Consider the following 24,978-nt stretch of genomic DNA (forward strand, 5'->3'; position numbering starts at 1 on the left):
ACCTTGACAAACCCTGGGACCTGGGCATCACTGGCAAGTGAGACCTGGCATTTTCCTCCAGTCATAAAAAACATGGGGGGTGGCGGGGTGCTCAGCTGGGAATTCTGCCCACTTCCCCAAACCCACTCGGCACTCATGCTGAGCCTACACGGGCCACTTTGCACTGGGGGTGCAGAGGGACAGAGGGGAGTGTCCTGCAGACCTCTGGCTCTGACTAGTCACACCACATGCTCCCTGCATTCATACGTGTTGTGCCCTCGATGCTCCGGCACCTGCGGCCCCGCTGACCCCGGAGGGACGGCCCCGAGAGGCCAACCGATTCCTAGAGACAGCAAAGGACCTGTCCCACAGCGAACCTTTCAAACGCAAACCCACCAACCCAGAACTCTCACCTGGGCCCACCTCCTACAAGGGGCCCCCAATCGCCCCGGGGGCCTCCCCAGGTCACAGGGACAGCCCCCGCACCCCAGAGCCTGCTGAAGTTACTCCACCTGGCCAACCCAATGCCTGCTGCCCGCAGCTTTCCCATGGAAACCACAGCAAAGGCCCCCACCCACACATCCCCCTGCCTCCAACCCACCCTGCGCTTGCCCGCACGGCCCCGCGAGGCATGAGGAGGTCTCTTCTCGGGAGCTGGGTAATAAACGACCTTCTCGACGGCATCATCTCCTGATCACTGGCCTCCCACACCTGCCTGAACGGTAATAAAACCTCCATTTAAATCATCAAGCTCATAAACCTGTGTTTATCTGCATTCACGGAGTGGACTCCGGGCCAAAGCCCCGGGTTCAAATTCCAGCTCTGTCAGCAGCTCACCACGAGGCACGGCCACTTCTCCAAAGGGCCAAGCTTCCCTTGTCAGGTGGCTGACCAGCTGCGCGAGGGGCATTCCGTAAAATGTGAAACACATAAACCTAACACATGCGCTTCACTCAAGTTCCCAAATCTACGGGGAACGAGGGCTGGCAACCCACACTGCCTAGTGCTCCAAATCAGCAAGCTAGGATTTCTACGCTTTTAATTGGCTGAATAAAATGAAAAGGATAATATTTTCAAACACCGGAAGAGTCTATAAAATTCAGATTTCAGCGTGCATAAAGTTTCACTGGGACACGGCCACGCACCTCCTCGGGTGCCACCCACGCCTGCTCAGAACCCCAGGCTTCAACTACCTGTCCCTGGACAGAAGCAGCTCGCAGACCCCTGGCTAGGCCACCGAACACCACGCTGGGCTCCCACAGGAAATACGCATTTATCCTGGTCCAATGTAAACTTCACACAGACTCAGCATCACGACCACCGTCCTTCAGCCAACTCCTCTCTTCTAATCCATCTCAAAATATCCAGCTTTGCAGAACTCTAGAACATTCAGGCTCAGCAGGCAAATTGCCAATTTTATTAGAAGCCTATTTTAGGGGGAAAACTAGCTTTTCCAGTTTGTTGCAAATAATTTGAGACAAAGCTGAATGAAACTGGATTTTTTAATAAAACAACAGACACACCTATAAATACCAGGGAATCACAGGCATCCGTTGATAGGCTTCCGTGGTAACCCGCCCACCTAGGCCTGGAGGACACCAGCAGCGTCCCCACTGTTCCACAGGCGGCCGTGCAGCCCCACTAGGCTTGGCCACCTCCTCTCAGACACCGCTGGGGCCTGGAACACACTCGGTGGGGCCACCCTCCTCCACTTGACCCTCCCTGGGTAGGATAGGCGGCAAGACGGCCTCGCCAAGCACTTACTATGTTCCAGGAGCTCCTCTAAACTCTGTCGAGCCTCACAAAGCCCCCTTTTACAGAGGAGGAAACTGAGGCACGGGGAGCCCCACCCACATGCCTGAAGTCACAGCGCAGGCTCCCTGCCGGTGGGGTTTGAACCTGGCAGTGCAGGAGCCCACCTGAGCATTCGGCCCCCGCATTGCCCAGGTCACACCGCCCAGGTCACATGCCCAGGTGTACTGGCTGCTCCCAGCAGGCGACTCCACGGTAGCCCCGGGCCCAGCACCCTCCACGTCCCTGTGGAGATGGTGTTCTGGCCAAGGACCCCTCTCTGCCCCAGGCTGCAGGGCTATGAGGGTGTGAGGCAGACGGGCCAGGGAACGGATCTGGGGATCCCACCACTGCCCCGAGTGAGACACTACAGCCAGAAGGCCCCGGAGCCTCAAGAGCCCCTTCCCCTTCCAGCCCCACCCCGGCCCCTGAAGCTGAGGACTGTCCCCCGCCAGCCCTACCCTGGCCCCTGCAGCTGAGGACTGTCCCCCACCAGCCCTACCCTGGCCCCTGCAGCTGAGGACTGTCCCCCACCAGCCCCACCCTGGCCCCTGAAGCTGAGGACTGTCCCCCGCCAGCCTCACCCCGGCCCCCACTGTGGGGTCAAGAAGGGCCCCTCCACGTCCCCCATGGCTCCACCCACGTGGCTCCAGCCCCTTCCCCAGCTATCTGCCCCAGGACCACCGGCCCAGGAGAGCCCAGGCTCCTCCACTTCCCCTACACAGACCAAGGTGACTTTGCCACCCTTGCATCCAGGGACCTGCTATTAACATCCCTGGCCATGAAAACCTCCTTCTTGCCAAGTGGAAATGGCCTTGGGGCTGGGTTCAGGGGCTAAGCAGGGAATATACCCAGAGGCAAAGACAGTAGTCACGGTGTCCTCCCGGCCAAACCCCAGGGGCCCCACCAGACCCAAGGGGTGAGGCTCGGGAGGGTCCCAGCTGTCTGGGGCCTGACCCAAGCGTTCCAGGCTCCAGAACCCACTACCGGGACCACCCCAAGTGACAAGATGGGCTACAGTGGGGTGGGGCTGCCTGCTACGGGCAGAATGTGGAATGTAGGACACCTCTCCCCAGGGTACAGGCTGGAGCAGGGTCCCACTGCCCAGGGATGCCGTCTGTGCTGTGGACAGGCAGGAACCAACAACATGAAATGCACAGGGCAGCCAGCACTGGCTCTGATGACCCCGAGGATACCACCCGCTGCTAAGTGGGGTCTGCGGCTGCCCAGCCCGGAGGACTTTGTATTTCCTCCATGGACTCTAAGGACCTCGGAGGCCTGGTCCAGCTGACCATCCAGCGCTGCCCTCAGCAGGGTCTGGGTGCAAAGCCAGGCTTCCTCTGGCACCTCCTCCACAGGGTGGGCACCCTGAGTCTCCACCACACACCACAGGGAGGCCAATGGGGCCTGACTGGGGACCACCCTGTCCCATGGACGCTGCCCAGGCCTGAGGCTACCCACCGAGGAGCCCCAGAGCCTCTGGACTGGAGCAGCAGCAGAAATAACCCCAACCAAAGGAAGACTGGGGCTGCTGCCTATAGCGTCCACCCCTCCCTCCACATGATGGGCCCGGCCATCTAGAAACAGCACCTTCTCCTCCAGGAAGCCCCTGGAGCCAACACAGAGGGGCCAGGGTGTCGGGAGGTCCCTCGCTTACTGCCAGGGTTCAGGGGACCGCCCACCACCCACCAGGGGAAGTGGCAGAAAGGGCCCTGGCTGTTGCCTTGACGTCTCCCTCCCTGCCACGTCCACCTACTGTCCTTTGAGACAGGTATCAACACTCGCTCTAAGAAGGGTCTGGTCCTAAGCACTTTTACACACATGATTTTATTTACAGTCACCCCGTTTTACAGGTAAAGAAAAGGCACCACTAAACAGGTCATTTGCTCAAGGTAATGGCAACGTTCTGGTTGGTGGAGCCCCAGGAACTTTCTGGACACCCACTCCCTTTCCACTCCATGCCCCCTTGCCCAGGACCCTCCCTGCCAGGTGCAGCAGCCTCCACCCACGGGGGTTCTCCAGCTGCCCATCACCTCCTGGACCACGCCTCCCAAAGGGACCACCATGGCTGGGGCCTGCAGCTGGGGCTGGGTCCGGAGAGGCCAAAGGCTGGAGGATCTCAGTTTCAACGAGCACAGCACGGATGCAGGGGAGGGCTCTCCCGGGCGGGGCTGACGGAGGTTCTCGGGGTCGCATTGGTTGGGGTGTTGCTGGAACACTAAGGACAAGCGACTGCAGATAGGACGCCATTCATGTGGCCGGCGGGGTGGTGACCAGCAGGAACCAGGCCACATGTCCCTGTGGCGGCAGCAGGGTGGTGACTGGCGGGAATTGGGCCACGTGTCCTGGTGGTGGCTGGCAGAGTGGTGGACTGGTGGGAACCAGGCCACGTTTCTCCAACTCTGAGGGGAAGCTGCCCACCCAGGCCTCCCTGCTTAGAGGGGTCCGAAAGGGGCGTCAGTCTCAGTTCCACTGAGTGCTGGCTGGGCCTGTCCCAGCCAGAAGAACCTATAGAAGAGCCACCTGCCATCTGTCCTGCCAGGCGCCGGCCCAGCACATGGTCCCAATGACCAGCGCCACTGGCAGCACGAACTTCTCATGGGGCGGGGGCCTGGGCAGACAGCGTTTCCTGGGGACAGAGCCCACCCACAAAGTGCTGGTGGAGACAGACCACCCAGCACTCCCACCAGATCAGAGGCAGACCTTGGTGTAGTCAACTGTGGTGCGTTGAAGATGGGCCCCCAAAAACACAAGTCCATGTCCTACTCCAGAACCTGTGAGCATGACCCTCCTTTGGAAAAGGGTTCCTGCACATGTGATTAAGTCCAGGTCTCAAGGTGAATGTCCTGGACTGCCCTGGTGGGCCCCAAAGCCGACCACCGGTGTTCCAGTGAGAAAAGACACAGACATGGGGGAGGCTCAGCGTGACAGGCCAGAGGCTGGAGTGATGTCTACAAGCCAAGAGCTGACAGCAGCCCCAGAGCTGGGTGGCCAGGAAGCAGGATGCTCAGAGCCTCCTAGGACAACCAGCCCTGGCCACACCTTGGCTCCGGGTCTGCAGCCTCCCAGCTCCAGCTTCCCCTCTAGGGTGGGGGTGGCAAGGAAGGAGGGGGGTCTCTGAGAGTGGCCCTCACACGTGGCTGCATCGAAGCTGGGCCGCCCACCCCTCCCTAGCGATGCTCTCCTGTTACCAGGGCCGGACTGTGGCTTGCAGCTGGGATCTGCCCCAGAGGAGCTGCTCGGAGGTCTTTGGACCCAGCCTTGCTCTTGTCGCTGCCCTGAGGAACGTACTGCTGCCTCTCACGGCAGATGTGGCTCAGGCCGACAGAGCCGCCACACGTCCAGAGTCCCGTGGCCTGAGGGATCTGCGTTGAGGATCTGCCTGAGGGATCTGCTGCATTTCGGGCTGTGAGTCTCATCTGCTCAAGTCCAAGAGAAGGGCCCCGTCCCAGGTCGGCCCAGGTGCCAGCCGATGCCACCTCAGACACAGACACGCAAAGCGGCTCAAAGACCAAAATGCAAGAAAATATATTTGTATCACTAGGGGAGGCCAGAAGGGAAAATATTAACAGATTTGAGTATTGAAACAAAAATCACACATACCATTTCTGTGTGACCAGACACAGCAAGGAGGGGCAAAGAAGAGGCACCCGGGAATCTATTGGCCACACACTGGCCTCACCCAGCGCTGCAGAGAACGGACAGTGAAGACGGAGAAACAAGCGGCAGAGGGGCCCGAGGCACCTGCGGCCCCTCATGCGGACCCCCATGCCGCCACCCTCCTGGGCCCTGGGCAGCCCGGCACACGTGGCAGCAGGTGGAGCCCACAGGCCCCAGCTGCACCACCTGATTACTCCGCCTCAACACCACTGAGGACGCCACAGATGCACACAGGGGATCCCCACTCGACCGGGGTGTGACCAGCCCTCACCTCCCCCAAAAACCCAGGTGCTCCTGATCTCAGCACACGCTCAGCCCCGAACGCCCCAGCCCCCACCAGCGCCATCAGCAGAGGAATGGACAGACAGACAGGGTGAATCGCATCACAGAATTCACCCAGCCATAAAAAGGAATGAAAAAGCAACTAGGGAGAAGACACGTTAAGAAACAGAGAACTTGAACAACACAGTAAACCACATAGCTCTGACAGACACAGCAGAGCGCTGTACCCACAACGGCTGCACATCCTCAACGCACACGGGACATTTTCCAGGACAGAACACAAGTGAGCCACAGACTCAGCCGCAGTAGATGTGAAAAAATAGACATTATCCAAAGTATATTCTCCAACCACATCAAGATGAACTTAGAAATCAGTTAACAGAAAGAAAACAGAAGAATTCACAAAAATAACACTACACACTCAACCAATGGATAGAAGATGAAACCACAAAGAAAATCAGAAAAATGCTGAGAGATGAATGAAAACAGCAACACAACACATCAAAATTTCAGGGATGCAGAGAAAGCAATGCTAAGGAGAAAATTTATAGTGATGAACTTTTTGTGTGTGTGAAACACAGTTTTGCCATGTGGCCCAAGGCTGGTCTCCAACTCCTGGCCTCAAGTGATCCTCCCTCTTCAGCCTCCCAAAGCACTGAGATTATAGGTGTGAGCCATGGCGCCTGGCTATGGTGATAAATATTTGAAACAAAAAAACAAGAAAGATCTCAAATTAACAACCGAATTTTACACTTTAAGGAACCAGAAAAAGAACAAACCAAAAGCTGGCAGAAAGATGGGAATAATAAAGATGAGAGCAGGGCCTGGTGCAGCAGCTCATGCCTGAAATCCCTACACTTTGGGAAGCCGAGATGAGCGGATCATCTGAGGTCAGGAGTCCGGGACCAGCCTGGCCAACATGTGAAACCACATCTCTGCTAAAATTACAAAAATCAGCTGGGCGTGATGGCATGTGCCTGTAATGCCAGCTACTCAGGAGGCTGAGGCAGAAGAATCACTTGAATCCAGGAGGCAGAGGGTGACATGAGCTGAGATCGAGCCACTGTACTCTCTCCGTCAGAGAGACAGACAGAGAGAGAGAGAGAGAGAAAGAGAGAGAACCTCCCAACAAAGCAAAGCCCAGGGACTGACAGCTTTATAGGCAAATTCTACCAAACACTTGAAGAACTAACACCAGTTTTTCTCAAACTTTTCCAAAAAAATTGAAGAGGAAGGAACACTTCCTCACTCATTCTGTGAGGCTAGCACTATTCTGACACCAAAGCCCAACAAAGTCATGACAAGAAAGCCTCCAACCATTGAGTCTTATGAACATGGACATAATTATCCTTTATGAACACGGATATAATTGTCCCTTATAAACACAGATGTAAAAATCCTCAACAAAATACTAGTAAAATGAATTCGGCAGCATATCAAGAAAATTACACACCAAGAGCAAGCAGGATTTTTTCATGGGATGTAAGGATGGTTCAACGAATGAAAATTAAAGTAATATACCACAATAACAAAATGAAGGGGAAAAAAAACACATGATCGTCTCAACTGATGCAGAAGAAGCATGTGACAAAATTCAAAGCCCTTTCCTGATAAAAACAATTGACAAACTTGGAATAGAAGGAAACTATCTCGACATAATAAAAACCATGTATGAAAAACCCACAGCAGACATCACACTCAGTGACGAAAACCTGAAAGCTTTTCTTTGACGATCAGGACAAAGGCAAGGATGATTGATCACACCACTTTTATTCAACAGAGTAGTGGAATTCTAGCCAGAAAAATTAGGCAAGAAAAAGAAATACAAGGCACCCAAATTAGGAAGGAAAAAGTAAAATTATCTCCGTACACAGATGATATGATCTTACATGTAAGAAAGCCCTAAAGATTCCACAGAAAGTTGTTAGAACTGATAAATTCAGCAAAACAGCAGGCAAAAAAGTCAACACACAAAAATCAACTGCACTTCTATACACTCACAATGAACAACCCAAAAGGGAAATCAAGGAAACAACTCCACTTGCAACAGCATCAAAAAGAATAAAACGTTTAGGAATTAACCAAGGAGGTGAAAGACTTGTACAAGGAAAACTATAAAACACTGCTGAAAGAAATCAAAGAAAACATAAACAAATGGAAACACACTTCAGATCATGGATTGGAAGACTTCATACTGTTAAGATGTCAGGACTACCCAAAGTGATCTACAGAGCCAATGCAATCCCTGCAAAAATCACAATAATGTTTTTTGCAGAAATGGAAAAGCCTGTCCTAAAATTCATCTGGAATCTCAGGGGACCCCAAAACAATCTTGAAAAGGAAGAACAAAGCTGGAGGGCTCACACTTCTTGATGTCAAAACTTCCTACAAAGCTACAGTGATCAAAACAGTGTGGCACTGGCTCAAAGAGAGACACAGAGACCAATGGACTAGAAGAGACTCTACAAATGAACCCTCCCATATATGGTGAAATGATTTTCAACAAGTGTGCCAATGCAGTCCAATGGGGAGTCTTTTTACCAATGGTGCTAAGAAAACTGGACCTCCACATGCAAAGGAATGAAGTTAGACGCTTATCTTACACCACGTACAAAAATTAACTCAGGATAGATCCATGACCTAAACATAAAACCTAAAATTATAAAATCCTTAGATGAAAAAGAAGGGGAAAAACTTCACAACATTGGATTTGGCACTGATTTCTTGAATGTGACACCAAATACGCAGGCAACAAAAGAAAAAAACATTAAGCAGGATTTCAGGAAAATTTTAAAACTTTGTCCATCAAAAGGCACTATCAACAAAGTAAAAAAACAACTCACAGAACAGGAGAAGATATTTGCTAATCATATATCTGATACAGGATTAACATCCAGGACAGAGAATTACTAACACTCACCAACAAAAAAACCAAACAACCCATTCAAAAATGGACACAGGACGCGAAAAGACATTTCACCAAAGAAGACACAGAAATGGCCAACAAAGCCGGGCACGGCAGCTCACACCTATAATCCCAGCACTTTGGGAGGCCGAGGTGGGTGGATCACTTGAGGTCAGGAGGTCGAGACTAACCTGGCCAACATGGTGAAACCCCCAACTCTACTAAAAATACAAAAATTAGCTGGACATGGTGGTGGGTGCCTGTAATCCCAGCTACTCAGGAGGCTGAGACAGGAGAATCGTTTGAATCCGGGAGGCGGAGGTTGCAGTGAGCCGTGATCATGCCACTGCACTCCAACCTGGGCAACAGAGCAAGACTCCAACTCAAAAAAAAAAAAGAAAATAAAATAAATGGCCAACAGGCACATGAAAAAATGCTCAACATCACTTATCACCCGGGAAATGAGAACCAAAACCACAATGACATGTCACCTCACGCCCATTAGGACAGCTACTGTCAAAAAACAGAAAACAAGAGCTGGAGAGGACGTGGAGACAGTGGCGCTCGTGCACTATTACAGGGGGTGGAAAATGCTGCAGCCACCATGGGAAATGGCACGGCGGCTCTTTAAACAGAATTATCGGCCAGGCGCAGTGGCTCACGCCTGTAATCCCAACACTTTGGGAGACCGAGGTGGGCAGACTGCTTGAGCCCAGGAGTTCAAGACCAGTCTGGGCAACATGATGAAAACCTGTCTCTACAAAAAGTACAAAAATTAGCCGGGCATGGTGGCACATGCCTTTAGTCCCAGCTACTTGGGAGGCTGAGACAGGAGAATCACTTGAGCCCAGGAGGTGGAGGCTGCAGTGAGCCGAGATCGTGCCACTGCACTCCAGCCTGGGCGACAGAGCGAGACGCTGTCTCAAAAATAAATAAATAAAAATAGAATGATCAATGATCCAGCAATCTCACTTCCGGGTCTACACCCAGAAATGAAGGCAGGGTCTCCAGAGGTCACTGTGCACCCGTGCTCACAGCAGCATCGTTTACGACAGCTAAACTGTGGAAGTCACCTATGGGTCCACTGACAGAAATGGGTAAACAAAATACATCCACACCACAGCCTACAGTTCAGTCTTGAGAAGGAAGGAGACTGTGACACAGGCTACGCATGGCTGCACCTTGAGGACATGGTGCTGAGTGAAATAAGCTGTCACAAAAGGACAGATCCTGTGCGATTCCACTCACAGGAGGCCCCTGGAGTCACCAAACTCACAGAAACAGAAAGCGGGGGGGTGGGTGTCGGGGGCTGGGGGAGGCAGAATGGGGAGTGAGTGTTTCATGGGGACAGAGGCTGAGTCTGGGAAGATGAAGAGAGTTCTGGAGATGGGCGGTGATGATGACTGGACAGCAATGTGAATATCGAATACCAGTGAATTGAACCTTTAAAAAATGGCTAAGATGAGGCCGGGCTCGGTGGCTCACATCTGTAATCCCAGCACTTTGGGAGGCCAAAATGGGTAGGTCACTTGAGCCCAGGAGTTGGAGACTAGCCTGGGCAACATGGTAAAACCCCAACTCTACAAAAAAAAAACTCAGCCAAGTGTGGTGACGCGCACCTGTAATCCCAGCTACTCAGGAGGCTGAGGCATGAGGACTGCTTGAGCCTGAGAGGCAGAGGATGTAGTAAGCCAAGATTGTATCATGCACTCCAGCCTGGGTGACAGAGCAAACCTCCGTCCCCCCTCTGCCAAAAAAAAAAAAAAAAAAAGTTAAGATGGTAAAAATACATGTTATGTGCATTTTACCAGAATAGAAAAAAGATCTGCAGCGCTAAGAATGCCCCATCATGGATGAACCTCGGGAAGGTCAGGCGGGTGAACGCCACTAGAAGCAGAAGGACAAACATGCAAGATTCCACGGACACCAAACATCCAGAATCTGCAGGGCCACAGAGGCAGAGGCTGAGCGGAGGTGGGGCTGGGACGGAACAGGGAATGACCGCTGACGGGCACGGGGTTCCTTTTTTGAATATATTTTGGGTTTGGAACTACATAGAGATGATAGTTGTAAGTATAGTTCAGAATTTTTAAAAAAATCTATAAAACCAATTAACTTCATATAGACACACATAGAATGTGCCGGAAGGTCCTCTGCTGACGGTGAGACAGGCACGTCCAGCCGTCTGAACCAGGCCCACGGTACAGCCGCAGTCCTGCCCTCATCCACCTCTGGCGTGCTCTATCCACTGTCCACACCTCCCAGTCTGACCCTTCTCACTGACCCTCAGCCTGGGCAGTGCTGCCTGAGGTCAAAAATACCTGTGAACACCCCCCACAGGCGCTAAAACCACAGAGCCCTAGGCGGCGGCCACTGGCAACCAGAGCAGGGTGTCCTGTCTGAGATAAGCACCGAAGTCAGAGTGAAAGAAAGCGTAGGACATCAGGGAGAGCGCCAGCCCCCTAAGCCCTGGTGGCCTGGGACCCCGAGTGGGCAGTGTGTTCTCACACACTCCTGACACTAGCGCCATGAAACCCACCCCACGTCCAGGTGGACATCAGCACACAGGGCAGGGCAGGGCAGGGTTCCCCACCCCCGGCACCCGCCTCAGACCTCCTCGGCAAAGGCTGCCCCAGAGGCTCTGGCGGAATGTCCCCAACCAGGCTGAGTGGTCCCCGAAGCCGTGGAGCCACCCCTGGTAAACATCTCAAGGAGCTACTCATGTGTCCCAGGAGGTCCTTCCTCGGGGCTTGGCCACATTCTCCGCGTTCCCCACGGTGACTCGGCCGCCACCCCCACGACACACTCCCCTTCAGAGCTCAGGCCTCTGGGCATCCTGTGACCCCCCCCAGCTTTCCTTTCCTCCGCTGCAGTGGCCGAGCAAATGCGGGCGTCCCTTCCCCACACGAGGCTGGCAGGCTGTCCACGCGGGCAGAGAGGCGCCGCCGAGGTCATAGACAGAAAGAGCAGACCCCAGGCCCCCAGGCAGGGCTGAGACAAGAGGCAGACACGTCGGAGAAATACGGCGGGCTTCCCCCGCGCCCAGGGGCTACGCTGGCCGCACGTGGATGCCTTTGGGAGTGCACAGTCTCAGCACACATGGGACAAATGAGCACAGTCCTGTCACCAAGTCAAAAAATCATCCAGGTGGCAAATAAACATGGCCCGTGGGTCCCCTCCTATAAAGCAGCAGCATGAGGCTGCAGGGCGCTGTGGAGGGGACAACCATCGTCTCACCCACGGGGAGTATCTGTCTTATTTATGTGTTTATGAATTCATAAAAACGCAGTGAACCGTGCCCTCCCAGGGTGCGTGCTCCAGGGTCCGTGAGGCGTGGGCACCCAGAGGGAGGGTCCCGGGAAAGGTCACCACCAGGGCAGCTGCACAGGTGATCAGGGCCCTGACGCCCACCGTCTGGCCACCTGCCTCCAAAGCCTCCCCGCCCCCTGCCTCCTCACACTCGCCCCACACTGCCAAAACCGCCCGGTGGTGTCCGCCTGCCACGGACATGCCCCGTCTCCTCCCGCCGGCCCCTGGGCAGGTCCAGCCCCAGACCACTCACTCCATTCCTGCCAGGGCCCACCTCCGGATGTCTCCTCGGCCTTGCTGGCCACGGTTCAGGGACCCCGGGTGGCTGAGGGCCTGGAACCGGGATGCCGCACTGCCCTCTCCCCGGGCAGATCATGGAAATCCCGTGGCTCCTGGGGCCTCCCCTACGCTAAGGGCTGCCAAACCTCTATTCAGCCCAACTTCTCACTGGAAGCCGAGACTCTCGCCCCAACCGCCCACTCACCCTCTTGGCCTGAATCTGCTCCCACCGCCGGTTCCCACCCAACATAGGGTACCGCCAACACCCGGCATCCAGCCTGAGGCCAGCAAGGTGTGTCCCCTGGAAGCAGGGGTAGGGGATGCCCTGCCCGAAGGGCACTGAGCCACGTGCCCTGCGCTGGACAGGCAGCGGCCTCGGTCCAGGAGCTCCTGCCCACACAACGAACAAGGCATGGCACGGATGCTGGAGGCAGTGTGGGGTCTGGAGAGTGCGGGTGGAACCCACCAAACACAGCCATGGGATGCGCAGCCCGAGAGCAGCGTAGCCACCTGCTCAGGGCGCAACAGTCTCCGGGATGCGGTAGGAAGTGAGGTCAGAAGCTTCCCTCTGAAGCCACAGCCCCCAGGACTCACTCTCCTTCCTCTCCCCTCAATGCAGCCAGTGTGGAATGAACGGAGCCCCCACCCCAGCTCAGGGGCCAGCAGGGACCAGGAGGAGCAGACGGCTGGCCTGGGGGTGGTTGTGAGCTGAGGCAGCCACAAGGGAGTAGTGTCCAGCCTCCCACCCGGCCTCTCCCTCCTAGGGAGACAGCAGGGCACCCCTGGACTTCTCATGCCACCAACCAGCCAAGCGAGTCCCCCGCCACGCGGTGCTGTCAGCCAGAACACGCACAGGCAGCAGCTGCAGCAAAAACCCCACCCGCGGTCACCACGGCTGCTCGTGCCCTGACGCTCCACGAGGGTGAACCTCCGAAAACGGCACCACTGCCACCTCCGTGGCACAACGGATCAACAGTTCAACCCCATAACACGCAAGACCGGCGGAGGAAACCCCAGTACTCACTGTCTTCTCCCGGACACGGCAGGCCAGGCTGCTCGGGGGTGCTCGGGAAAACTGGACGAGAGAGAGAAAGAGACAGCGTCAAGACCCCGCGGCTGCCACTCAACAGTCTCACGGAGGAAGTCCTGCCTCAGTCAGGCTGAGCACATGGACTCCAGACAAGGAGCAGGTGGCGTTGCCAACGAGAGCCCGCTCCTGGGAGACGCGAAACCCCGTGCGTCTACGTAGGCCAGGCTCCGTTAGGTAGGACTTTAAAACTCACGGAAAAATTTAGAGTAAAAGGCAATCAGAGGGACCTGGACAGCAAAGCCATCAGAGGAAGCTACTGATTTGTATTTTTAAACTATATAAAAATGGGGAAGAACTGCAATTACTATGAAAACTGACTTTTAAAAGCACTTTAGATTCCATTTCTTCATACTCAAGACAGAGTTCAAAATTAGTTTAACATATATCCTGGGCTTCCACAATAAATTATTAAAATAGGTGCTTAGAAAGTATTAAAACTTGGCCGGACACGATGGCTCATGCCTGTAATCCCAGCACTTTGGGAGGCTGAGATGAGAGGATGGCTTCAGGCCAGGAGTTCAAGACCAGCCCGGCCAACATGACGAAACTCCATCTCTAATTGTGTGTGTGTGTACATATATATACACACATAAAAGTATTAAAACCTTAATAAAATAAACATTTTTTTTTTTTCAGATGGGGTCTTACTCTATGCCGAGGCTGGAGTTCAGTAGCACGATCTCGGCTCACTGCGACCTCCGCCTCCCGGGTTCCAGCAATTCTCCTGCCTCAGCCTCCCAAGTAGCTGGGATTACAAGTGTGCACCACCATGCCTGGCTAATTTTTGTATTTATAGTAGAGATGGGGTTTCACCATGTTGGTCAGGCTGGTCTTGAACTCCTGACCTCAAGTGATCCACCTGCCTCGGCCTCCCGAAGTGCTGGGATTACAAGTGTGTGCCACTGAACCCGGCCCTAACTATTTTTCTTTTATCTAGAAAATAATGTGAATTTTTAAAGCACCATATCTTTCCATGTAGAGGCAAAATGTGCTTACTATCACAACCACAATAAAATGGACTAGATTAGGCATATCTATGAATTTATTTATCTGACACAGGGTTTCGCTCCATCACCCAGGCTAGAGTGCAATGGCACAATCACAGTTCACTGTAGCCTCTACCTCCTGTGCTCAAGGAATCCTCCCACCTCAGCCTCCTGAGTAGCTGAGACTACAGGTGCACCACCACGTCTGAATATCAAAAAAAAAAAAAAAAAAAAAAAAATTGGGGCCGGGCACGGTGGCTGATGCCCGTGATCCCAAAACTTTGGGAAGCTGAGGTGGGCAGATCACCTGAGGTCAGGAGTTCGAGACCAGCCTGGCCAACATGGCAAGACCCCATCTCTACTAAAAATACAAAAATTAGGCTGGGCACAGTGGCTCACACCTGTAATCCCAGCACTTTGGGAGGCCAAGGCGGGTGGATCACGAGGTCAGGAGATCGAGACCATCCTGGCTAACACAGTGAAACCCCATCTCTACTAAAAATACAAAACATTAGCCGGGCGTGATGGCACATGCCTGTAGTCCCAGCTACTTGGGAGGGTGAGGCAGAAGAATCGCTTGAACCCGGGAGGCGGAGGTTGCAGTGAGCTGAGATCACGCCACTGCACTCCAGCCTGGGCGACAGAGCGAGACTTCATCTAAAAAAAAAAAAAATTAGCCAGGCGTGCTGGCACACTCCTGTAGTCCCAGCTACTCGGGAGGCTGAGGCAGGACAATCGCTTATATCTGGGAGGTGGAGGTTGCAGTGAGCACAGATAGTGCCACTGCACTCCAGCCTGGGGACAGAGCCAGACTCTGTCTCAAAAAAACAAAACAAAACAAAACAAATTTTGGAGAGATGGGGGTCTCACTATGTTGCCCAGGTTGGTCTTGAACTCCTGGACTGAAGTGACCCTCCCACCTCGACCTCCCAAAGTGCTGGGATTACAGTTGTGAGCCACCGCACCCGGCCTACTCTTTAAAGTTAAAGCCACATTGATATAAAGGGCTACGAAAATTAAGTGTTGTAACCCAGTAGCCCCGTATCCAGGAGACTGATGGATCTGTCAGAAAACCATGGGTGGTTTCGAGCTTTGGTCCCATCTTGGACTCAATCGTCCATGGCCAGACGCCTGGCAAGGAGCCCAAGCTACGCCAGAAATGGACACAAAGATGTGGCTGGCTGGCCACAGCGCTGGAACCACATTCGCAGGCCCCAGACGCCCTGCAGACCCCCAGCAATACCAGGGAGGAGCCTATGCCCACCTAAAGACAAAGTGGAAATGATCACAAGTCACATCTGCCATGCGTCAGCTCATCACGGGGCTTTGAACTTAAAGCTGAGGACAGCTGTGAGCCTGGAGCCGGACCCAGGGGGCACCGGGCAGGTGAGGTGGCTGGTGGGGCTGTCCCCTCTGTCCACATGCGCCACAGGCCCTACGCTGGCCACTGGAGCCTCTGAGCGGTTTACAGGTTCTTTGTAAGAGCAGTTTTCATTTGAGTTAATAAAATGTCAAAGAAAAGGCCGGGCGTGGTGGCTCACATCTGTAATCCCAGCACTTTGGGAGGCCGAGGCGGGCAGATCACGAGGTCAGGAGACTGAGACCATCCTGGCTAACACGGTGAAACCCCGTCTCTACAAAAAATACAAAAAAATTAGCCGGGTGTGGTGGCGGGTGCCTGTAGTCCCAGCTACTCAGGAGGCTGAGGCAGGAGAACGGCGTGAACCCGGGAGGCGGAGCTTGCAGTGAGCTGAGACTGCGCCACTGCACTCCAGCCTGGGCAAAACAGCAAGACTCCATTTCAAAAAAAAAAAAGTCAAGGAAAAAAAACCCAAATGGCATTATATTAGACATCCCTAAATTCTCTGGCATCATAGGATTTTAAACCATTTTAAATCCCCCAGCTGGTCTGGCAGACACCCACAGCCAGGAACAGCCCCCCGGAGCTGCCCACCACAGACCCCGCCACTAACCATGAATGATGAGGCCTTCGTCCCTGCACTGACGGGCCAGGCGGAAAGCCTCTTCCAGCTCCATCTGGGAGGATACCGTGCAAGGGTCACCTGGGTGGGGCAGGAGACAGTGCTGACGTCGCTGAAGGCCCGAGGCAAAGGGGGCTGTGAAGGGCCCACTTGGCACACCAGACAAGGGTCTGGTAGGGGGCAAAGTCCCGCTGCTCAGATCGGCCACCTCCTGGCAGGGTTGGGAGGTCCAAGGATGGCCGTCTACACTAGGGAGTCCCCTGGCCCCTGGTGCTGCGTCAGAGCCACCCGGGAAGGGAAGTCAGTGCACCTGCAGCCCTGGGCACCACTTGGAGGGCTAAGCAGTGAGTGGGGCTGAGGACACTCTCCTGAGGTCAGTCCTGGGGGGAGGGAAAGCTGCTTGTCCTCTATGGCTGGAAAGGGACATGGAGGTGTACAGAACCCGGGCCCTGCAGGGCTGTACCCAACCCAACGGGGGCGGCATCAGGCTCCACCTGCATGGCTGTGTCCTTGGCCAACAGCTGCCCACCAGTCCCTGGGAGAAAGGGGTCTCTCTGGACGTCTCCCAATCCCCTTGTTTTTCAGGATGTGTGTCTAAGAGAGAGGAGGTGGACACGGCAGGCCCTGGCTGCATGCGCCCTCCCCATGGTCCCTAGAATATGAAGAGCCCATCCTTCCAGAAGCACCTACTGAAAAAGGCCAGGACATGAGAAAGGAGGTCAGAGGAAGAGGTGAGGACCTGCCCAGGGTGAGGCAGGAAGACCCCCTGCAGGCACTTCAAGACCAGAGCCCTTCCTAGGGGCATCTGGGCCCAGGTCCTCGTTAAGCATCTGCGGCCAACCTCTTTCCCACCATCCCCACTGGGGAAAAGTTGGCTCCAACAAGTTTAATTCCACGGTTTTAAGTCTCCCCACAGAAGAGGCTGAGCACACTCCGCACACAGAGGCTTCCCTGGCGAAGTCCCCTGAGGCTGAGGATTCTGGCCGACATGGAACAAGGGCTACCTTCACTGTCCACCCACTTGAGGGTGAGCGGGTGCTGCTGGTGCAGACGACACATGTCTCTCACTTCCTCGCAGAGCTCCTCGAAGGTCGTGGCGGCGTCCACGCTGGTGATGAAGATGTCCCTGGGGCAGAGGGGACATGGGCATCTGTTACCATGGGGCATATTTGAATCAAATTAAAAAATCATTACCAATTAACCAAATCATTGATTAGATAAATGAAACTTTCCCCAAAGACAATATGACAGCCCTATCCTCACACACACACACACACAAAAGAGAACCATTAACCATAACCATAGTTTAAAAAATGACCATCACTGCCAGGCACAGTGGCTCACACCTGTAATCCCAGCACTTTGGGAGGCCGAGGCAGGTGGATCACGAGGTCAGGAGATCGAGATCATCCTGGCTAACACGGTGAAACCCTGTCTCTACTAAAAATACAAAAAAATAGCCGGGCGCGGTGGCGAGCGCCTGTAGTCCCAGCTACTCGGGAGGCTGAGGTGGGAGAAGGGCGTGAACCCAGGAGGTGGATCTTGCAGTGAGCCAAGATCGTGCCACTGCACTCCAGCCTGGGCGACAGAGGGAGACTCCGTCTCAAAAAAAAAAAAAAAAAAAAAGACCACCATCAACTTCCTTGCACAGAGAAAAAAGTGCGAGCTATCTGGCTGGAAAGAATGAGGTCAAAATGGGAGAAAAGAAAGTCCCCTCTTGTGGGAGGCCCGGCAACGGTACCTGGTCGGGCATCCGTTCAAGTTCACCCAAACGTGGGTGACCCCAGGGTGGACACGAGCCAGGTCGGTGCAGGCCGCCAGCTTCGGTAAGGTAAAGGAAACCAGTCAGACCTGCCCCAAGACCTCCACGGTGCCAGCGGTGAAGGGGCGGGGGATTAAATAATTCCATAATGAAAGGCCGCTCTTTAGACCCTGGAGTGGTAACTGGGTCCGTTGCTGCAGCTACGACAGAAGCCCAGGCAGATTTTTTTTTTAAAACCGAGTCACACAGAGTCAGTGTGTTTTATCTTTTCAGCCTCAGACAGGACCTGAACTCTGGGGGCTGGGGAAGCTCAGGGACTCCCAGGCACCCTTTGAAGGCTGGCGCTTCCCTGCTGATAGGGACCCGAGGTCCCCCCATCACCTCCTGCACTGAGCAAGAGCTGGTCTCACCCTGCGTGGAGGGGAGGGACCACCACAGGGCCCAGCTGGTGTTTCCTGAAACTCAGAGCGGGAATCACACTCTTGTGAACACACTGAAATTTCAGAAACATCTACAGCTTTCTGACACCCACAAGAGCGCGGGGCAAGAGCACAGGGCCTATAAAAAGAAGCCTGAGGGGTGTGAGACGGCCCAAACCACAGAGATACAGGCTCTGCTCTTCGCTGACACTGCTGGCTCCCCATCAAGATTATCCGAATTCATCAGACAAGTTTCAAGAAACAAAGTTCTCGTCCCAGACAAGAACTCCAGTGCAAACAGAACACAGGATCCGTCCACAGCCGTGGCCCTGGCACAGCGGTCCAGGGCCCACCTGCCCCACAGGCCTCACCCAGTCACCCTGGGCCACCTGGGGCTGGGGGACAGACGCCCCAGCTACCCACCCCTTCCTGCTGGAACTGGCCACCCAGCACGTGCCCCCAGTGCCCGAGCACCCCACAAGAACCAACCTGGCTGGTCTTCGCCACAGCCCACAGCATCATGGCAGATTAAGAAAGTAAGGAATGGAGGGGTCACACACCCATCACCCTGGGGTCGCCCCAAGCTGACATCCATGCCTGCTGCCTGACCTGGCATCCAACAGTCCGACCACCAGGAACTCCAGAGTGGGAGTCGGCTATCACTTCACCTTTGACCTCTTCCTGCCCCATGCCCCTCCCCCTACAGTCCTGCCTCCAGTGGAAGCCAGTTTCCTGCCAATCTAGAGGCCAGGTGGGTGGCTCCAGTAAAACCCCAGGGCTTGGGAAGTGTCGGGCCACCACCTCCAACCCTATCCCAAATCTGAATCAAACAGCTGCTCTGTTCCCCTTAGCAGGGGCGTCCAGGACCCAGCACCCAGCAGCCAGCTGGGCCACCCAGGAGAGACTCCTGCGTCTCAGCAGGGCCCAGCACCAAGCCCTGAGCTACCACCCGCCCTGGCCTCTTGCGTCTCTGTGGGCCTCAGCACCAAGCCCTGGGCTTTGCACACAGAAGCTCCCTGAACACAAAAGTTGTCTGAGCTGGGCCAGGTGTGGTGGCTCACGCCTTTAATCCCAGCGCTTTGGGAGGCCAAGGCGGGCGGATCACGAGGTCAGGGGTTCGAGACCAGCCTGGCCAACAAAGTGAAACCTCATCTCTACTAAAACTACAAAAAATTAACCGGGCGTGGTGGCAGGCGTCTGTAGTCCTAGATACTAGGGAGGCTGAGGCAGGAGAATCGCTTGAACCCGGGAGGTGGAGGATGCAGTGAGCCGAGACCACACCACTGCAGCCTGGGCAACAGAGCAAGACTCCATCTCAAAAAAAAAAAAAAAGTCTGAGCTGGAAGAAGGAAGAGCCAGCACCAGTGTTTGTGGCCCTAGAAGAGCGGGCATCTGAGGCTCAGCCTGGGAGCCTGGCCCAGGCCACCTGGGACTCCCTGGGGACCCCTCAGGCCCACAGGGGGTGGGGTGGGGGGGCGAAGATTGGATCTCAAGTGTGCTCAGAGGGCCCTGGGAGGACAGGCAAGGATGACGGGGTGGCCATGCCCCATGGGGGTGACTGAAGTGCTCTTCCTTTTTCTAAAGACTAGTCTTCCACGTGTCCACGCTCAGCTACCCCCACGGACAGCAGAGTCTCACCCCAGGGACAGAGTTTCTAGGGCTTTCAATAACCCAGTACTCATCCTGACAGCCGCTTTCTGGAACTGCGTCATTGCCCTAAGGCCTGAGTGTCCCACCCCACAGCCAGTCCTCTAAGAGAGGCACCGGGTGCCCAGAGGGACAAGGAGCCAGAACGGAGAGAAGGGTACTTCACACTCTGCAGCAGAGAGGGGGAAGGACCTGGGAGGGGAGAGAGGAGAGATGGAATGGCAGGAGCAGGGAAGAGCCAGAGGGGAGACATGCCCTAGAAGGGGGAGGAAGGTGAAGGAAGAGGTGTGGCAGGGAAGGGAGAGAGGGGAGAGCGGGAAGAGGAGGGAAAACAACAGGGAAGGAGGGAGGAAGAGGAAGGGGTGGGGAGAGAGGGGAGAGAGTCCGGGAAGGGAGGGAAGAGGAAGGGGTGGGAGCCTGGTCTCTCCAGCCTGGGAAACCAGAGTCACCGGGTGGAATTACACCCGCCCCACCACCAAAGTGCTCCCAGGGGCCGAAGCAGGGCAGAGGGAGGACGGGGCGGTCCAGAACTCCAGTGGCATTGCCTCCGAGCCTTGGTCCCAGGAATTGGACGCCGGAATGCAGGAGGTTCTGGGCCCCTGCAGCCCCGCGGGTGTGGACCTCCCTCTCGCAGGACTCCCCTGACCTCCGCACCATCACCTGTTGCCCAGTGTGGTGGTTCCAGGCTGGGAAGGAGACAGCAAGCCCAGGTCCCTGGGAAAGTCCAATAGCCAGGACCTCAACCATACCAAGTTTTAATCTGCTGACCTCCAGGCCAAAAGACATGGCTGCCCTACCTCTTCGCGTAGGGCTGGACGGTCAGTCCCGCAGAAATCCCTTTTTTCTGGTTCTGGCACCAAACCCGCCCCCACTGCACCCTGAAGGTTCCAGGTGCTTGCCAGAGGGGAGCTGCAGAGGCCCCAACCTTCCCAAAGAAGAGACAACTGAGCCTCCTCAACAAACCCGGGGCCAAGCAGCCCCAGATGGCTGACCCGAGACCCCAAGACAAGGTTCACAAGGAGCTGAACCTGCTTAGACTCGCAGGGAACCATAGAGACCCCCGGGGCACTGTCCTGAGAGGACGTGGCCCGGGGAAGATGCCAACCGCCTAACCCTGCCGGCAGTCCCTGCCTCTGGGGCTCAGGTTGCCACCGCGGGAAGTGAGGACGCACAGGGGCAGGAGCAGCTTTTCGAGATCCCAAGGACCAGCCAGTGCAAGTCCGGAGCCCGCATTCCACTCCCCTCTCTCTCCGCAGCAGCAGCCACCCTCGCGGGAGGGGAGATCCCAGTTCGGGGCTCCTGGAGACGCGCGCAGGTGGAAAAACAATCCCACGGGTCCTCCCTTCTCCACCGCCCACACTTCGGGGGACAGCGACCTCTCCGCTGTGCCTGTGAGCCCGGCCACCTGGTGCAGCCCCCGCCAACCCCACCAGCGCTGCCCCGAGGCGGCGGCCAAGCGTCCAGGACCCCTCGGCTCCGGCCCCTGACCGCGCCCCCTCCCACAGCCAGGCAAGGGCCTCCGGGAGGCGGGTGCGACGCAAGCTCCAGGGTCAGTCTCGGCCCCGCCGTCGCCTCCAGAAACCCCTGTCCCCGACCGACCGCCCCGAGCCCTGCCGGGGGCTGCATTGGAGCCACCGCGCCCGCGCCCCGGGTCTCCGGATTTTCGCTAAAGCGAGACCCCCGGCCGGGTAAACGTGGAGAACGTTTAGGAAACGCTGATTTTAAGAAACCCGCCAGGAGTTTTCACAACTTGATGAAAACTTTCAGTCCTTACAGGTTTGCCGCCGGAATGTCCCCGCCCAACTTTCCAGCGAAAACGTCAACCACAGTGACCGGGCGGAGGAGCTCGCGGCGCGGGGCCGACCCCAGGGAAACCCGGTCTCGGGGAAGGAGCCCGCGCTGCCCACGAGGTGTCCGCGGGTGACGCTCACGGGCGGGGACCGAGGACCTCCCGCGACAGCCCCGGGCCCGCAGCGACCTCGCCGCCCCTTCCCTCCCTCCCCCTGGCGCAGGAGCCCCGACGGCTGCGCCCTCCCCGCCCTCCCTGCCTCACCCGCGCCGCTCCCCGCCCTCTCCGCCGCTCACCCCCCGTAATGCGCCTTGAGGCGGACGCGGCCGCCGCTCCCTTCCATCTTGGGGCCGGTCCTGCTGGGCATGGCGCGCTCCCCCGGCCGCGGTCAGCGCTGCGCCCCGGGAGCTCCGGCCATGGCGCGGGGCGGGGGCGCCAGGTAGGGCCGCGGCGGAACGCGGAAGGCAGCACTCAGGACCGACGGCGCCGACCCGCTCAACTCCGCGGAACTCCAGCGGCGCGCGGGGCGGGAGCGGGGGGCGCGCGGGGCGGGACCGTCCGGCGGGGGCGGGGGGCGGTGTCCGAACATGGCGGACCGAGGTGGAGCCGGCGGCCAATCCGCGGGGCGGGCGGTCCCGGGGCGGGCGGTGGCACCTGCGGCCAATGAGGGCGAGGCGGGGCCGCCACCTGGGCCAATCCTCGGGGGACCCCGGCCGCGGCCCAATGGCGAGGCGCGGGGCGGGGGGGGGGGCTACCTGTCGGGCGGGGCGCGGCGCACCTGCGCCAATGGGACCGCGCGCGGCGCGGCTCTGCCCGGCAACCAGAGGGGCCCCGGCCTGGGGGACCGAGGGGCGCCCCGGGAACTCGCTGGAAACGCGAGTCCTCGGCCCTAGCCCAGACCCTCCGAATCGAAACTCCTGCGGCGCGCGCTGCCAGCCCGAGGGCCCCGCCGTCCAGGGGTCCTCTGACATCTCACACATGCGGACTGAAGCTGCGAGGAGCGGGAACCTGGCCAGGGTCACGGACGGGAGGGTCCGGACTCGGGTTCTCTGGGCCCCAGCCCCCGCTCCGCCCCCAGCGAATCCAAGGTCTCCTGTAGGGAAGGGCCGTCCACTCTCGCGAGTGCAACCGCTCACTCCGCCCAGGTCAAGGACGCGGCATTGGCCCGAGTCGCCCATGACCTTCATTTCTGAAGCCACAGCCTCTCGGGCCGTACTCGAAGGGCTTGATCTGGACAATCGCCCTCCAGGCCCCTCCACCACCGCCCAGCTCCCTGCCTCCTGGGCTCCTCCCCTGAAAATGCGGTTTTCCCTGATCAGCCCATCCCTTACTGGCTGCATCCACTGAAGCCCAGACCTGCTGCCTGCAGGACCTCACCCAGGCACCAGGTGGACACCCAGACCCAGTTCCTGGCCTCGGCCCCTCGCCCCTGAGAGTGGACCTGCTCAGGCCACGCCCTCACACCTCTCACCAGACACAGCCACCAGGACTTCAACCACGTGCTTTCATCCCGCAGGTCGTGCCTGGCGCCTCCTTGATGCCAGGCCCTGGGGAGACCCGTGGCCACAAACCACATGTTCTCCCTAGAGGTGGACAGCACGCCCCTCTCTTACGAAGAAGCTGTCGTTCTTTCTTCTTTGCCCGTCCCTCCGCCCACCGACCCATCTCTGCCCCTCTCTAGAGCAAAGCTTCTGCCAAGCCGGCCCTGCTCCCTGTCTGCCTCTCCTGCCACCACCCACTCGCACGTTTTAAATACAAGGGTCGGTTCTCAGACGTTTTCTTTTTTTTTCTTTCTTTTTCTTTTTTTTTGAGATGAAGTTTCACTCTTGTTGCCCAGGCTGAGTGCAATGGCATGATGTCGGCTCACTGCAACCTCTGTCTCCCGGGTTCAAGCGATTCTCCTGCCTCAGTCTCCCAAGTAGCTGGGATTACAGGCGTCTGCCACCATGCCCAGCTAATTTTTGTATTTTTAGTAGAGACGGGGTTTTTCCATATTGGCCAGGCTGGTCTCTAACTCCTGACCTCAGGTGATCCACCTGCCTTGGCTTCCCAAAGTGCTGGCATTACAGGCGCGAGCCACTGTGCCTGGCCTCAGACGTTTTCTTAACTTGGCGTTTGGCATCAGACTCCTCCTGGGAAGGCTCACACATCCCCGGCCCCGGGTTCCGGCTCCCTAAATCTCCCATCCCTCGCCCTCCTGGTCTGCAGCTTTTAAAACTGTGGAGCCCCGGCCTCAGCCTTTGGCCCGCTTTGCATCCCCAGCTCAGATGGTCCCCCTGAGCTCCCAACCAACACTCACCCAGCCCCCCAGGCATCCTCCTAATGAGCCTCTCAGCTGACCTTTTCCCCAACTCGGTGGTGCCCACTCCATCTTTCTGGGTCATCGAAGTCCCCCCAGTGGTTCCCATCACTCCTGGAGGGAAGGCCAGCTCCTCTGCCCCGGCCTCCAGGCCTCCTTGCTGCCCCGGCCTCTGTCTTTGCATGGCCACTCCCTCTTCCAGGAGCACCTGCCTGCAGCGATCTGCCGGACTGGCACCCACACTTCCTTGGAGTCTCTAGCATACCTAATGCCCAGTTCAGCAATTTACTCCTCACCCCCATCTCCATGGGGCAACCCCCTCTATCCCTCACACAGGCACAAAGCCCCGTGTCCATCAGCTGGGCATGAAGGAGGGCAGAAAGTAGAGGCTGAGGGGGCAGCCTGGCAGGGTACAGTGATGAGTGGGAACCTGTACCTGCGGCAGCCCCGGATTCAGGCACCCGTCGGCCCAGCTCCCCCACGCCAGGCCCCATGGCCAGGGCTGTGGCCTTGTCTGGAGTCTGGCCTGGCAACATGGCCTGGGCACTTCCTGATGGGCAGGAAAGAGCAGACTTTCGCCTCAGTGGGGCGGTGCCTGGAAGGGGCCACTGGGCACCCACAGGAGTTCCTGGCTGGCGTTCTCATCCAAGGAGGCAGCAAGGCCCGGTCCTTGATGCCACTGCCCACAGCAGGCAGGACGGACCCTCAGTTGTGTCCTTCCCTGTCACTGGACACCTCTCCCTGGGCCTGCCCCACCCAAGGCCCCGGAGGACCCTTTCTAACCAGGTACGCCCCTGCT

General features: G+C 56.8%; 1 protein-coding gene across 1 annotated transcript in view; it reads right to left on the reverse strand.

The window, feature by feature from the left end:
- Positions 1-22,467, reverse strand: part of PRKCZ (protein kinase C zeta) — a 136,379-nt gene extending 113,912 nt beyond the window's left edge. The window contains exons 1-4 of the mRNA XM_054444169.2: positions 22,177-22,467; positions 17,268-17,389; positions 16,255-16,344; positions 13,230-13,280 (exon numbers count right to left, since the gene is read on the reverse strand). Of these exons, the coding sequence (XP_054300144.1) occupies positions 13,230-13,280; positions 16,255-16,344; positions 17,268-17,389; positions 22,177-22,247 (334 nt within the window). The 5' untranslated portion in view covers positions 22,248-22,467. The remainder of the gene's footprint in view (positions 1-13,229; positions 13,281-16,254; positions 16,345-17,267; positions 17,390-22,176) is intronic.
- Between the last annotated feature and the right edge of the window lie 2,511 nt (positions 22,468-24,978).

This window comes from Pongo pygmaeus, chromosome 1, assembly GCF_028885625.2.
Source record: "Pongo pygmaeus isolate AG05252 chromosome 1, NHGRI_mPonPyg2-v2.0_pri, whole genome shotgun sequence".
Classification (NCBI taxonomy): Eukaryota; Metazoa; Chordata; class Mammalia; order Primates; family Hominidae; genus Pongo; species Pongo pygmaeus.